General features: G+C 33.0%; 1 protein-coding gene across 3 annotated transcripts in view; it reads right to left on the reverse strand.

The window, feature by feature from the left end:
• Positions 1-14,960, reverse strand: part of NCKAP1 (NCK associated protein 1) — a 101,181-nt gene that overhangs the window by 45,978 nt on the left and 40,243 nt on the right. For all 3 annotated transcript variants that reach the window (XM_021703278.2, XM_044913686.1, XM_044913685.1), the window contains 7 exons: positions 11,194-11,350; positions 8,701-8,757; positions 6,382-6,478; positions 5,845-5,951; positions 4,956-5,088; positions 2,295-2,376; positions 736-794 (listed from right to left, as the gene is read on the reverse strand). In XM_021703278.2, coding sequence (XP_021558953.1) covers positions 736-794; positions 2,295-2,376; positions 4,956-5,088; positions 5,845-5,951; positions 6,382-6,478; positions 8,701-8,757; positions 11,194-11,350 — 692 coding nt within the window. The remainder of the gene's footprint in view (positions 1-735; positions 795-2,294; positions 2,377-4,955; positions 5,089-5,844; positions 5,952-6,381; positions 6,479-8,700; positions 8,758-11,193; positions 11,351-14,960) is intronic.

Below are 14,960 nucleotides of genomic sequence, written 5' to 3' on the forward strand. Positions count from 1 at the left end.
AAGTGGCAACCAATGGATAAATAGATGAAGAAATGGTGGTGTAAATACATATATACACACACACACACACACACACACAGGAATATTATTCAACAAAAGAATGGGGTAATCCTGCCACATGTGACAACATGGGTGGACCCTGAAGGCATTATGCTAAGTGAATTAAGTCAGACACAGAAAGTCAAAGACCAAATGAACTCACTTATATGTGGAATTTTTAAAAATAACAAAAACTTTAAACCATATGCATAGCAGACAACAAACTGCTGGTTGCCAGAGGTGGGGAGCCAGAGTTCAGCAATATGGCTGAGGGTAACAAAAAGTATAGACTTCCAGTTATAGAATAAGTCCTGGAGATGTCATGTACAGCATGATGACTGTATCAGTAAAACTGTATTGCACATTTCAAAGTTGGTAAGAAAGTAGATCTTAAAAGTTCTCATAAGAAAAAAAATTCCTAACTATGTGTGGTGATGGATGTTAACTAGACTTATGATCATGTTGCAGTATGAATGAATCACTATGTTGTAAACCTGAAACTAATAAAATGTTATATGTTGATTATATCTTAAAAAAAAAACTATTTCTTTTATGAGGTAAAAACTATAGTTACACAAAACTAGTCTTTCAACAGGTATACAACAATGAATTTTTTTCTTATTAAATAGTGTTTTCATGTTAGCTAAAATATTCAACACCCAAACAGAATGACAATGAAAATTAAGTTATTCTTACCTGTAATCTAAACCAATCTAATCTCATTCCTCTGAAATCAAATACTTCCCCATCTTCAACTACAATAACAGAAAAAATATTACAAAGCAAATTAATGTTTCACAAATATATAATCACAGTTTTAAAATTTAACATCTAAGACAATTCCACTTATGGCCATGTACACAAAAGAATTAAAAGCAGAGTCTTAAAGAGGTATTTACACCATGTTCACAGCAGCATTAATCACAACAGCCAAAAGGCAGAGGCAACCCAAATGTCTATCAACAGAGGAATAGATGAATGAAATGTGGTACATTATTCAGCCTTTAAAAGGAAGGAAATTCTGACACATGCTATAGTGTGGCTGAACCTTGAGGACATTATGCTACTGAAATAAGTCAGTAACAGAAAGACAAATACTGCATGATCCCACTTATGAGGTACCTGGAGTAGACAAACTCATAGAACCAGAAAGTAGAATGGTAGATGTCAGGGGCGAGGGGTTATCAGGAGTTGCTCTTTAATAGCTATGGAGTTTCGATTTTCAAGATGACAAAGTTCTGGAGATTGGTTGCACAGCTATGTGAATATACTAAACACTATTAAACTGTACCCTTAAAAAAACAAAAATAACTGAATAGCTAATACAGTGAAGTCATTCTCAAATCCTTTAAAGATGTTGATATAAGGAGGGAGTTATGCTAAGAGATGTGTAAAGTACAGACTTCTCTCCTAAACTCTCTCTCAGTGTGCTTACATGCCAATTTTGAAGAAGCTAGAATAGAGCTTCAGAAATCCTGTAAACAGAAGCTTTGGACAGCAGGGTGAAGCTCCTCAAAGTAACTATAAACCAAGTATCACCAGGCAACTTTACAAAAGTTTCATTACTTAAGTGTGATAAAGACTGATTAAACTAAAATGTATTTATTACTCAGAAATTTTCAAGGCTTTGGATATCTTTTACTTAAAGATTACAACACTAAGACATCGTACTAATCTGTTAGACTGAAGTATTCAAATAATGAAGAGGCAGTCGAGTATACAACATTAACATTGGGATTGACAGACCTTAACTTAAAAAAATCCCTACACTAGTACTTAATACCTGTTAGAGCTTGGGCAAATAACTGAGAGGTTAACTCTCAAACCCTGAGTTTCCAAATCTACCAAATAAAAGTATAAACAGCTTTCTAAAACTGATGTGAATTAAATAGGATAATATGGAACTGCCTGGCACTTTTTAAAACATAATTTTATCAGTGGTACTAACTACTGTCATAGGTGATGCTTGGACCACATATATACTTATGTTTTGTTTTTTTAATTACAAAATGTCTTTTCCCCCCTGCTGAATAATAAGAAATTTCAAGCTATAATTCTCATTATTTTTATAAATATCATCACACACCCATTTTGGCAACTTTTGCTTCAGAGAGAACAAAGCTAAGACAAAAGAGAACAGAGTAAATGTATCTAAAATAAATGAGTCTAGAAAAATTAACTGTTAAATCCCCTCCTTAATAATCAAATTTGAAAATCTAATTAGGAGAAAATATGTTTTTATTTGGAAGACTCACCTTGTTTTACACTCAGGGAAGTCATAGTGTTAACAAAAGAGGACATGATGATCGATTCATCTTCAGGGCACACAGAAAGATTCTGAAAAAAAGAAACAAAAAATAATGTTAAAAACATCTCACTGGGGAAACAATTCAGAGGTCCATCAAGTGGTGGATGGATAAACAAGTTGGTATATCCGTACTGTGGAATATTTTTCAGCCTTAAACAGGAATGAAATGATACATACATTAACACAGATGAATCTCAAAAACACTATGCTAATTGAAAAAAATCATAAACAATAGATTATATAGTATACGATTCCATTTATATGAGAAAAAATGTTTTTAAGGGCAAAAGTGACAAAGAGCAGATGAATGGTTGCCCAGGGTTTAGAGAGAGAATCAATTATAAAGGTACACAAGAAAACTTTTTTTTTTTTTTTAAAGATTTTATTTATTTATTTGACAGAGAGACACAGCGAGAGAGGGAACACAAGCAGGGGGGGTGGGAGAGGGAGAAGCAGGCTTCCCATGGAGCAGGGAGCCCGATGTGGGTTTTTGTTAGAATAGTAATTTAGGGGCGCCTGGGAGGCTCAGTCGGTTAAGTGGCTGCCTTCGGCTCAGGTCATGATCCCAGGGTCCTGGGATCAAGCCCCGCATCGGGCTCCCTGCTCGGCGGGAGGCCTGCTTCTCCCTCTGCCACTCCTCCTGCTTGTGTTCCCTCTCTCGCTATGTCTCCATCTGTCAAATAAATAAATAAAATCTTAAAAAAAAAAATTTTAAGTGTTTTAAGTGTCGGAAACTTTCTATGTCTTGACTATAGTGGTAGTGACATGGACGTACAGTTGTCAAAATTCAAACGGTACACTGAAAACAGGTGACTTTTATTGTGTGTAAATTATATTTCAACAAAATTAGGACCAAAATATTCCTAAGTCAGCTAAAAAACTGAATACCTTAAAAACTACATCTGAAGTTGTTGCTGAATAAGATATTTTTTTAAAAAGTGGATGCTTAGCTCACAAATAGCATAATTTTTAAAACCTACACAGCAATGTGAATATACATAATTTCATTATACTGTACACTTAAAAATGGCTAGCATAGAAAGTTGTATGTTATGTACATTTCACTTCAATAAAAAAATTTAACACCTATTACAGTGAACTATATTAACAGGTTAATCTTAGTTCTAAATTTAAATCCTAGTAAATGGTTAAAAACACCAGGCATGTACTTTACAACAGAAGAGGGTATAAACAGCTCGGGCACTGGCGTTAAAGCCTGTGCTCAAATACTGGCTCTATTACTCATGAACTCTAGGATACTGAGCAAGTTATGTAAATTCTTTTTTCTTCAACATATGGTAACTATATCTAACCTCACAGAATTGTGCATAGACGTAGTAAAATACACTATCAATAAATCTGACAATTAATATTATTATTACTGCTTCTAATATTGTAATTCCAGAAAAACAAATAAAACTTTAATTTTCCTAGTATTGTTAAAATACAACTGATGTAAAAGACACCACAAGAGATGGAATGACTTAAAAATTTTAATATAATGTAATATAAATCTACATTTATTAACTAATATCTAACCAGCCACAGCAAGTTTCAAAATGACATGAAACCAGGAGTCCGGTTTATTTTTTAAATTGTGACAGCACAAAAGCCTCTAGTTTATCTGGTAAGTAGTAACTATTTAAATAAAAGTACAGCAAAGTAATAACATTTTAGGGATAAAATCAGCTCTTCTATTCCAGTTTTTAATGGGCATTCTAGACAGAAAGCATCTGAGCTCCATCTAGTGGATAGAGGAAAAAATACACCAGTTCAGGATAGTAACCTATGAGGTGTACATATAATTCAAGGTAAACAATTACATGAACAATTTTTTATTTTCTTATTCGCATTTTTAGGTAGGTTTGGAAAAAAAACAGGTTATCAAAGTATGGTTATTCCTCTGGAAAACCAGTAGTTTTAAAATATAGAGAATTCATGCTGTTCTTTATATGTTAGTTTACTAGTAGTCTTTAGACATCTTGATTTTATAAAATGAAGCCAAAAAAAAAAAAACCATTTTCCTTAGTTAGCTTATTTGAAATAAAGATAAATTTATATTAAGATGAAAAAGACTGAATAAAGAAATTATAGAAACCAAAAAAAAAGAAGACTAAAAATCAACAGAGGAAAATCCAAATTGAAAATAAAATTAGGATATTTAATCAAAGGTCATCTAGATGAATTAGGTCATCTAGATGAATTTTTTTTAAAAAATCTGGTCACCTTCTAACATACTTTGCCAAAAGATTCATCTTCTACTTTTCCTCTAAAACTTGGTTAAATCTGATTTATGGCTATCCTCCTCTTTTGCAAGGCCCTCTATAATTTGGTCACTGTACACCTCCACCTCCAAAATAAAGAATTATTCCCTGCATTGTGTTCACTCTGAACTGTGTACACAATTAAGCATAACAACTATTACACTCAACTACAACTAAGTGTTTTCTCCCCTCTAGATGATGATCTCCTTGACATGATATGACAATGACTGACTTACACTTGTATCTCCACCACTTGGCACTAAATTATACTGAGCAAACAAATCAGTTACTAGAAAGGAGGGAAGGAAAGAACAATAGGGAGAATAGCATGATACAGTTTTTACCTGCACAAGTTCATTGAGAACAACAGCATCAAAGCCAGAAAGGTACTGCACATAATACCTCTGCATTACAGGTCCATATTTCCTTACATGTGCTCTAAGCTCTTCCATGTAAAATATTAATTCAGCAATGTGCCTTTTTAAAAAATTCAAGAAAAGTATTTCAAAAAATAAATTCATCATTATCAAGGAAAATATAAAATGACTTTGGTATTACTACAAGAAGTTTTTGTCTTAGAAAAAGCACTGCTAAATATCATTTTATGTCAATTACTTTCTAAAGATATTTCCATGATAGAAAACAAAAATAAAAGAACAGCAAAACAGCCATGACTAAAGAAGTTGATAAAGGAAAACCCAAAATGAAAATAAAATTAGGGTATCTCATAAATTACATCATTACAAAAATATCACAAATGAAAGAAGATTAGAAGATTAGGAGTAAGACTTTTCTGTACGCTCTTATTTCTCTGCTTCATTTATCTAACTCCTATTCAAAAACTGTGGACTAAAATGAGAGAAAGACATTTCAAATCACACACTTGGTTGCAACTCTACTTCGTAAGGATTCTTATTTAAATTTTTGTGTAGTAAATCATCTTAAAAAATTAATTCCAAAGGAAATATCACTGGTTATAGCAAGAAAACAAGGAAGAATTTATGACCACCTAGAGTATTAGAAAGGAAACACTAAAAGCCCTAATATTAAGCTAAAGTAGACTCTGCATTCTAATTCATATCATCTAATGATGTATTACAAATATTCTTTTATTATGAAATATGCAAAGCCCTTAAAAAGGTCTTTCAAAATAAATTAACTCCAAGTTCCCAAGTTCCATATCTCATACATCCAAAATATTAAAAAATAACTTTTTAAATGTTGCTAACTTACTTGTCTATAAAGTCATCTGCACTCTTCTTTGGCATGTTATCTGCATGACGAAGTAGCCAGATAATTTCATCACGGGCAAAGGATAATGCCATAAAAACAAAAAGTGCCTAATTAAAAAAAATAAACAACATTGCTTATTCTCATGCCAAGATTATAAGTAAAACCTATCCATAATCTTTCTCTAAGTGAAAAGTCACCGGCAAGAACTGATAAAATCAAGTTCAAAAGACAAAAATGAAAACACAAAAGAAAACTTGGAGATATGTATCAAGAAAGGTACACATATAAGTAAGAAGTGAGAAAAAGGGAGGAAGGTGTGATGTATTGAGTGTCAAGTAAGTAAATTCATTCTCAGTTAAATATAAGTTTTAGTAAAATTTCAAATTTTAGTAAAATTCCCCATAGAAAATATTTTTTTAATTTTAGTATGGCACACCTACAGTTAAGAAATTAAATCAAATTTTAGTAAAATTTCACACAGAAGTTTTCATTTTAATATGGCACACCTGTAGTTAAAGCAAGAATTAAATCAATTACCTTGGGACCTAGCAAGCCCGGTTGATCAGAGAGGACAGTAGCCAATTCTTTCAGTGCAGACCTTAAAAATTTGCGTCTTTCTCTGTGCATTGAACCACTACAGGGAAAGACATCATTATAATTTATCTGTTTCCACTAAAATTGTTATTGGCAATTAAATAACTTATCATTTCAGGTCAATTTCCAAAGTTTTTTTAGAAAGAAGTCCCTACAAATATCTTCTATGGTATGTCATGTCATTAAATGACTTTCCAATCTTACGTTTATCCTTGTCTTTCTTATGCTGTTTTTATAACCATGTTTATTCTGTTACTCTCCACCTATCAAAATCCTACCCAAACTTCAAGACCAATCCTTCAAAAAGCAGTTCCAGATGTCCATTTCTAAATAATTTCTGCAACTTTAATACCATTTAGCCTAGCACTTTATAAACTAGACTGTGAAATCCTTGAAAGCAAGCAATGTCCTACTATGTATATACATTTCTGTCACCCCCACAAAAAAACCAATGAACACAAGTTAATAAATATATGATAATCCATATCCAGTTTATTAAGTACGTTCCTATTAAATATATAAGACTGACTAAACAAGAGCTATATACAAGAAAGACATTAGGATGAGATCATTTGGCACTCTTGTTCAAAAACAGAAAGATGAGGAAAGGAAGAGATAATTATAAATATTCATTACTAGGTATTTTTTAAATGAAATGCAAATTTTTAAAAAGAATTACTCTCACATATTAACATGGAAAAAAAATCACAGAATGTTTTAAGTATTCCAACTTCTCACACTATGCAAAATATACAGTCCCAATTTTAGGTTTTAAGATTTTGATAGGTACAAAAAATGGCACCACCAACAGCCCCCCACACACGCAATATATATATATGCCAAAAAAACAAGTGTAAGGGATATAGAATACCAGAAATTTGGCCAGGACACAGATTAGTTTTAGAAGACTCTGATTAAAATCCAACCTCTGTCTAGTGACCTTAGGTTTCACCTCTCCTGGTTTTAGCCTCTTATCTATAAAACAGGGATGATGATACCTGCCTCAAAAGATACATCTTATAATGGCTGATACACAGTACTTTTACAACGTTAGGTTAATTCCAATGACAAGCTCTTTTTTATCTGACAATAATAAAGTCATCCTGTGCAATTTCTAAGAAGAAAGGGGTCAACTGTTATTTTGACTATTTTACTACACAGAGTTGCTACAAGGTGCCTATGGTGTTGTAAATACAGAGAGAAAATGTCTATAAAGTACTAAGCCTGGATTATGGGAATGAGGAATTCCTACGAAAAATTACTACTGCTTACCACTTATGATTACTTTATATAATAAATAAAGGGGGGAAATGCCTTACCTTTAAAAGTTTCATAAAAGATAGCTATGACACCATATATATGGCTTACAACAGGGTCTATCCAATGAAGAAGTGATAGTCATTTGTATTTCTGTATGTCAAGAAAGGAATTCTAACACACTCCAAAGTATGTTATTTATACTAGAAAATAACTTTTAATAATATAAGCATCTCATTCAAGTGAAAAAACATGCATGAGGAAATGATACAGCACTGACAGCAATGAATAAAGATGGTTTAAAGTCCCAATATCCATCCCATAGCCTAAACCTAAATTCTAAAACTTGTCGTTTTATATTTTCATCAATGGCAATGGTGCATTATCTTCTCTCTGGCTTATAGAAACACAGATGGATCAAATATTATTACTTCTATCTAAGCTCAGTAGAAAAAATATTCTACACAAGTATACCACCTATAACAATTCAATTGAAATATCAAATTATTTATAATTTATGATAAAATTGAAAAGTTGTTCAAAGATCTTAAATATGCTAACTTTTAAGTTATTCTATATACTTACTAATATATAATATTTACTACAATTCAGGAAAGGCATACTTTGAAAAGTAAATACTATTTAGGAGAGTGTGAAGATATGTCAAATTTTCATGAAATAGTACAAAAATCATCATAACTTGGAAAGTATTGGCACAAAAGCCTAGTAATGGTAAAAGACTTGAATGATATCTAAAATAAAAGACCTTTGTACGGTACTTCCTTAGAGCATTTTTATCAACACTTCAAAAATATTTAAGATCTGTCTACACTAACTTGAAGCTAAGCAGATACTGAGGATATGTACTTATTTTTCATTGATTCAAAGTCTCTCACTTCTATCACATCTGGCACACGTTAACCTGCAATCACTTCAACAAAATTATTCTTTAAGAAAGAAATTCTTCTTGATTTTAAGTTCCACATATAAAACAGAACTACTTACGCATGTGACACAGCTGCCTCTTTGCATTCTCTTATGTCATTAATACGCTTATTATAGCTACGTGGAAAAAAAAATTTAGAACCATGTTAATCTTAATTTCATCGGTAACAGTCGAAACGAATTAGCCAAACACTAAAAGTCAATTAAAAATTACTATTAGCGGCAAGAAAAACTGGCCCTCAAACTAAAAATGCATGGAAGAAATCCACGCACCTCCTTTCCTGGTACCTTATAGTACCCAGTAAAGTCGTCTTAGAAAAATAGATCTCATATTATATTAAATCTCACAAAAAAAATTAAAGCTCACTATGTAGATCTTGATTAAATACACCTCATTAAGCCCCTATGGAGTCATTAAAATTATACTTCCAATGTAATTAACAGTGGTTTCCCCAAATCTAAAGTAATAACAAAGCTATTACTTCTGATTTTTATGCTATCTCATAAAAAAAAGTTCTGAAAGAACATACACTAGTGAGCAGCACTAGTGAATGGAGATAGGGGTTTTGTGGTAGAAAAAACTGGGGCAGGAAAGCATACTGACTACTTTAAATTAAAAGAAACAGGACACCAACATCAAAAGTTTAAAGGTAACATTTGAAAAATAAATGCTAATAAATACATTATTTTTATAAATATTACATACAAAAACTCAAAATTCCTAAAATGTTAAAACTATCTTCCTGACAACCTGACTAAAACCAGTTATACTAAGAACTCCAACTTCTAAATTAAATACTCTAAGATTTATGTGTTCTTTGAGCAAATGTCCAAAATACATTAATTCTGTAATCACTGTCCTTCATAATTAATAAGCTTTTATACTTAACAATCTGACATGTAACTACTGGAAGTCATATTTGAAATTGATCACTCATAATTTAATAAAAATTAAGACTTCTCAACTTCAAATATGAAGATTCTTAAATGGTAAATTAATATTAGAAAAGCATAACCAAAAAAAAGAAAAGAAAAGCGTTAACATCAAGACAATCGGTCTCATGGGGTCATTAAGCCTATGTGTACCATGCATAAATTCGCTCAATATACAGACCACCTGGTTCTAAATGCTTACATATATTTAAATATGATTCCACAGAGTAGCTATCAATATGCTACAAGTTTCATGATTTTCAACCTGAATCAACTAGAAAATGAAAATCAATTAGAAAGTATCCCATATGACATAGGATATTTCCAGGTACTCCACCACCTAAAATAAAAGCCAAATAAGAGCTGGAAAGTACACAGGGCACCAGACCTCATTTTATGACTGAGAAACTACCACATGAGAATGTCAGAAACACCCACGGTGACAGAAATCAGAACAGTGGTCACTTGATCAAGGGCCTGGGAGGTGGGAGATCAGGGGTGGCAGTAATGACCAAAAGGGGCACAAATCAATTTTCTGGGAATAATGGAAATGTTCTGTATCTTGACTAGGTGATCACCTAGAGTATTCATATACAAAGTTGTAGACACCTAAAATTTATGCATTTTTCTGTCTGTAAATTTTACTTCAAAAATTACTAGGGGAAAGAGGGCAGATTCCTTTAGCCTCTTCAAGATACAGATATAGGAAATACAAGTTAGGGATGATGTCCAGGAACCTGTAATTCTTACACATACTAAAATTTGAGGCTAAAGTTGGTAGGTTTAACAGATCTTTATTTTTTAATAACTAACAGTTGCTTCATCTCAATTTCATCAAGACATTTCTAAATTGGATATGAAATAAACGTAGGTAAACTTCATTTCTATCTGAAGCTATAGAAGCCAAACATAATTATTCAACACTTTCAGGTACAGGATGCCCCAGAATATTTTAGATGCTCCTAATTTCAAAAGATTTCAAAATTGCTACCAAGTCTGAGTTCAACCTGTCTTATATACTGTCTATAGAACCTCATGTGGAAAGCAATGCAGGCATTAACAATTTCAAGAAAACAAATTTGTATGAACCGCTTGCTTTACAGGGAATGAATATAAATGAGTCACTTGGAACACCTTATTAAAAGGAAACATGATTTCTTATGTGCAGCGGTATGACTTCTGTAATTGTTATAACTAATTTAAAGAGCTTTTGATTGATTCACATCCTTTTAAATAGCACTTACAAAAATGTCAAAACTCTAAAATGTATATGGTACTTTTAGCAATTTTATGTCTAAATCCATATCATGATTTACAAAAGAGGACACATCTTTATCCTAGAATACAAATTTTGAAAGGGCAGAAACACTAGATATTTTAATCTATCAAGTTACCTATAAAAAAATATGAATACTACCGTATCAGGATGATTGTTAAAAACAACTTACTATGGCCAGTAAGATAATACAGATGATACCTTCTTGCATGACATGACCCTTCTCTATCAACAAACTTCAATAAAGATAATCCACTCACTACCCTTCTCCAAAAAAAGACAAGATAGTGCTCGCTTCGGCAGCACATATACAAAAAAAGACAAGATAAATGAAAATGCCATACCCTCGTATGTTTACAAATAAGTCTTCTGCAGCTTTGTGAATGTGGAAAACTTCATCCCGAAAGAGAGAGAGGCAAGAGCTACTTTGAAGAGCTAGCTTCCAAAGGTTCAATGCTGTCGCATCAGTATTTAGAATCCCATGGCACAAAATGAAGCCAACTTTAAAAAAACACAAGTAAATACAAATATAAAAGTATTCCAAAATTAAATTCTTTCAGTTACAAAGTAGCTTTCAAAATTTTCAGAAATATAAACATAATCACTATGAGAAAAAGAAATGTTGCTTCTGGGTTGTGTAAGAAGTCATTTTAATAAATGAGTAAAAGACATTTTCAAAAATCTTTGTATTTTAAGCCAAAGATCAGAAGTTACTAATTAACACATAATACAGTAATCATAACAACTGTTAAAATAACTGAAAAGTAAGACTAATGTACTTTTCTAAATCACCAGAAGAAATGCAATAGCATCTTGCATTTTCATAGCAACGCACAGTTTACCAAATAAGTTTTCACGTATATTATCTCACGTAATTCTGTGGAGTAGATAAAACAGATGGTATCCTTCTCTTTTACAGTTGAAGAAATGAAAGTTCAGTGACTTACCTAAAGTTATACCATTAACATGTTAGAGCTAGAGTTAGCCTCAAGTATTTACCCTTAAAGCGTAAGATTCTTTCAATATATTATGCTGCTCTCTAGTATATGAATTCAGATCTCTCATCTTTTGTTATCTACTTTGGAAATTTACACAAATGTATAATCATACATATGTTTGTGGATGCCCTCTCTAGCCCTCTATACTAGGCCACAAAACCTCATCTGTCATTCATTCAACATTTACTCAGTGCCTGCTATACACAAGGTACTGTAATGGGCCAGTTACAAACCAATCCTATTTCCTGTGAAATTTCCCTAGGATTCTCAGTAGTCACTGCCACCTCTAAACTCCTGAATCATTAATATACAACTTGCCATTTATCTTTTTATTCTTAGCTCAACCTCCTTTTAACAGGGCCACTACTGGGGCGCCTGGGTGGCTCAGTCATTAAGCACCTGCCTTCTGCTCAGGTCATGATTCTAGGGTCCTGGGATCTAGCCCCACATCGGGCTCTCTGCTCAGCGGGAAGCCTGCTTCTCCCTCTCCCACTCCCCCGCTTGTGTTCCCTCTCTTGCTGTCTCTCTCTCTGTCAAATAAAATGTTTGAGAAAAAAAAAAAAACAGGGCCACTACACAAGTTAACTTTTTAAGTTAAGTAGGCATATATTGTGGAATCATATGTACAGAAGTGTATTTAACTTTCTTAAATTTCCTGAAACACATAAAAGTATTTTTAATGGAACAGGACCCCTAAACACAAGCCAATTATACAATCTGGTACACAAGCAAAGAAACAGAATACATGTACAGAAATTTAAAGAATCCTCAAGAGAAACTGTAAAAGATTCTTGCCTTACGTAATGACTTTTTACTCTAAACCCGAGTAAAAAGAGATTTCACTTAGTGTCTTATACCTTGTTGAATACTTAGATTCACAAAACTGCTGCTGACAATAAAAGGTTTCTCTAAAAATATTAGCAGTTATATTATGGGTTACCATATGTTTTATTTTTTTAAGATACGGATTACCTTTGAATTTAGTATATCCATTTGTTTATGATACAATCAAAAAAGGTAATGTAATTTAAATTCGATTGCCCAAGATTAGGATGGTTTATTAAATCACACATTACCCTCCTTTCCCCACCAATGTCCCATTAAAAGGACAGAAAAAAATTTAAGCCACAAAAATGCTGGAGAACAAGATAAAAAAAACTGATACTAGACAAGAAAGTTAGAGAAAATCTTTTAAGATAGAAAGCAGGTAGAACTCAACTATCAATTTAAAAACAGACTGGAATTAGTAACCCAAAACTCCAGAGATGAAAAGAGATCTTTCCCAAGGAGTCTTCTGAGTCCAACCAATATAGCAAGAATAGACCCTGAAAAGAATATCAGTTTATTTTATAATTGCATTCCAAATAGCTGGGTCTTCAACATTCCAGACTCTCAATAACTCTTGGCCCCAGACTATAATCTAGACCCATGATCCTTAAACTTTAGGTTGCATCAGAATTACTGGGAAGGCTTATGATTTTTTAAATCAGATTGCTAGGATCCATTCACAGCCTAATTCAGCAGGTCTAAGGTGGAGATCAAGATTCTGTGTATCTAACAAGTTCCTAGGTGATGCTGCTGACCCAGGGACCACACTTTGAACTAATCTAGTGCTAAAGAAAGTAGACCACCTTCTACAGAAAAGTCCTACTATGAGTATAGAGGTCAAAAAGATAAGTACAGGGCGCGTGGGTGGCTCAGATGGTTAAGCATCTGCCTTTGGCTCAGGTCATGATCCCAAGGTCCTGGGATCGAGTCCCGCATCGTGCTCCCTGCTCAGCGGGGAGCCTGCTTCTCCCTCTGCCTCTCTCTCTCTCTTATGAATAAATAAATAAAATCTTTAAAAAAAAAAAAAAGGATAAGTACAGAGTTTAAGGTAATTCTTAACCTCTGTTAACTCTACTCAAGGCTCAATTACATGAAAGCAGCAAAACTCAGAGTAAATCACCTTCCTTACTTTGGCAACTGTGGTCATTCCACATCTGTATGCCTTCTCTATGTCCCTGTATCCCCAATTAGAGTAGCTTGCCTTCGGACCCACTTCCCTGCTCATCACACAAAGCCCTATAATCAGCTTTCCTGTACAGACTGGGGGAACTAGTGCTATTAACTCTAGAGGTCACCCATGCCACCTAACTCTAATAATTACCTCTGTTCTACAGCCAAACTTCCATAAACATGAACAATCAAGGATCACAATATATTTCAGCAAAATCAATACTTTGAAAGCTGTGTTTTGAGTCAACTAAGAGAAAGGATTAAAATCTTAACTATCATTATAGAAAATATAAGTATCACAAAACTAATCAATGTAAAAAATATAATTAATAAAAATGGCTAAGGAGGGGCATCCAACTCTTGATTTTGGCTCAGGTCATTATCTCAGGGTCCTGAGATCAAGCCTTGAGACAGGCTCCATGCTCAGCCCGTCTGCTTGCGATTCTCTCTCTCTCTCTCTCTGCCCCCCACTCACCCACTCGCATGTGTGCAGACTCTAAATGAAGGAACGAATGAATGAATGAATGAATGAATGAATAAATAAATAAATAAAATCTTTAAAAAAATGCTAAGGATAGGGAGTATAAGCTTTCATACTAATAACAGTGCTATTCAAAGTGCCAGGGCATAATGAGATTAAGTAAAGAAAGAGAGTACTTAGAAACTTTTACAAAAATTTGACATTTAAGTAGAAACCTAGTAATAATCAATTGTTAGACTAAACTGAATCTAATAATTAAAAATGTAGGCTTTTACTTTGTGTCTTTATTCATTTCTGGTAACTCTAGTAATTCACTTTTAGTTGTCAGTAGTTTAGTAATCCGTATTTTATGTAAGTATCAATCCAAAAAATTTAAAAAAAGAAAACTGAAGGCACTGTAGTTTGAGACATACTATAAGAAAAAGTCAACAAATACTACCTACTAGTTAATAAATCAAGAAACAAGAACTAGACGAAGTAAAAAAAAAACAAAAAAAACAAACAAACTGCTCAAAATTATTCCCCTCTTCCACTGGACTTTGGGGTTGTAGAAGTAATTGTATTATAGCAATTCTCATTCTGTATTATATCTGTGGGTCACTGTGTCTATTTCCCCTATAGTTTGTGAACTTCT

Source organism: Neomonachus schauinslandi, chromosome 3, assembly GCF_002201575.2.
Source record: "Neomonachus schauinslandi chromosome 3, ASM220157v2, whole genome shotgun sequence".
Classification (NCBI taxonomy): Eukaryota; Metazoa; Chordata; class Mammalia; order Carnivora; family Phocidae; genus Neomonachus; species Neomonachus schauinslandi.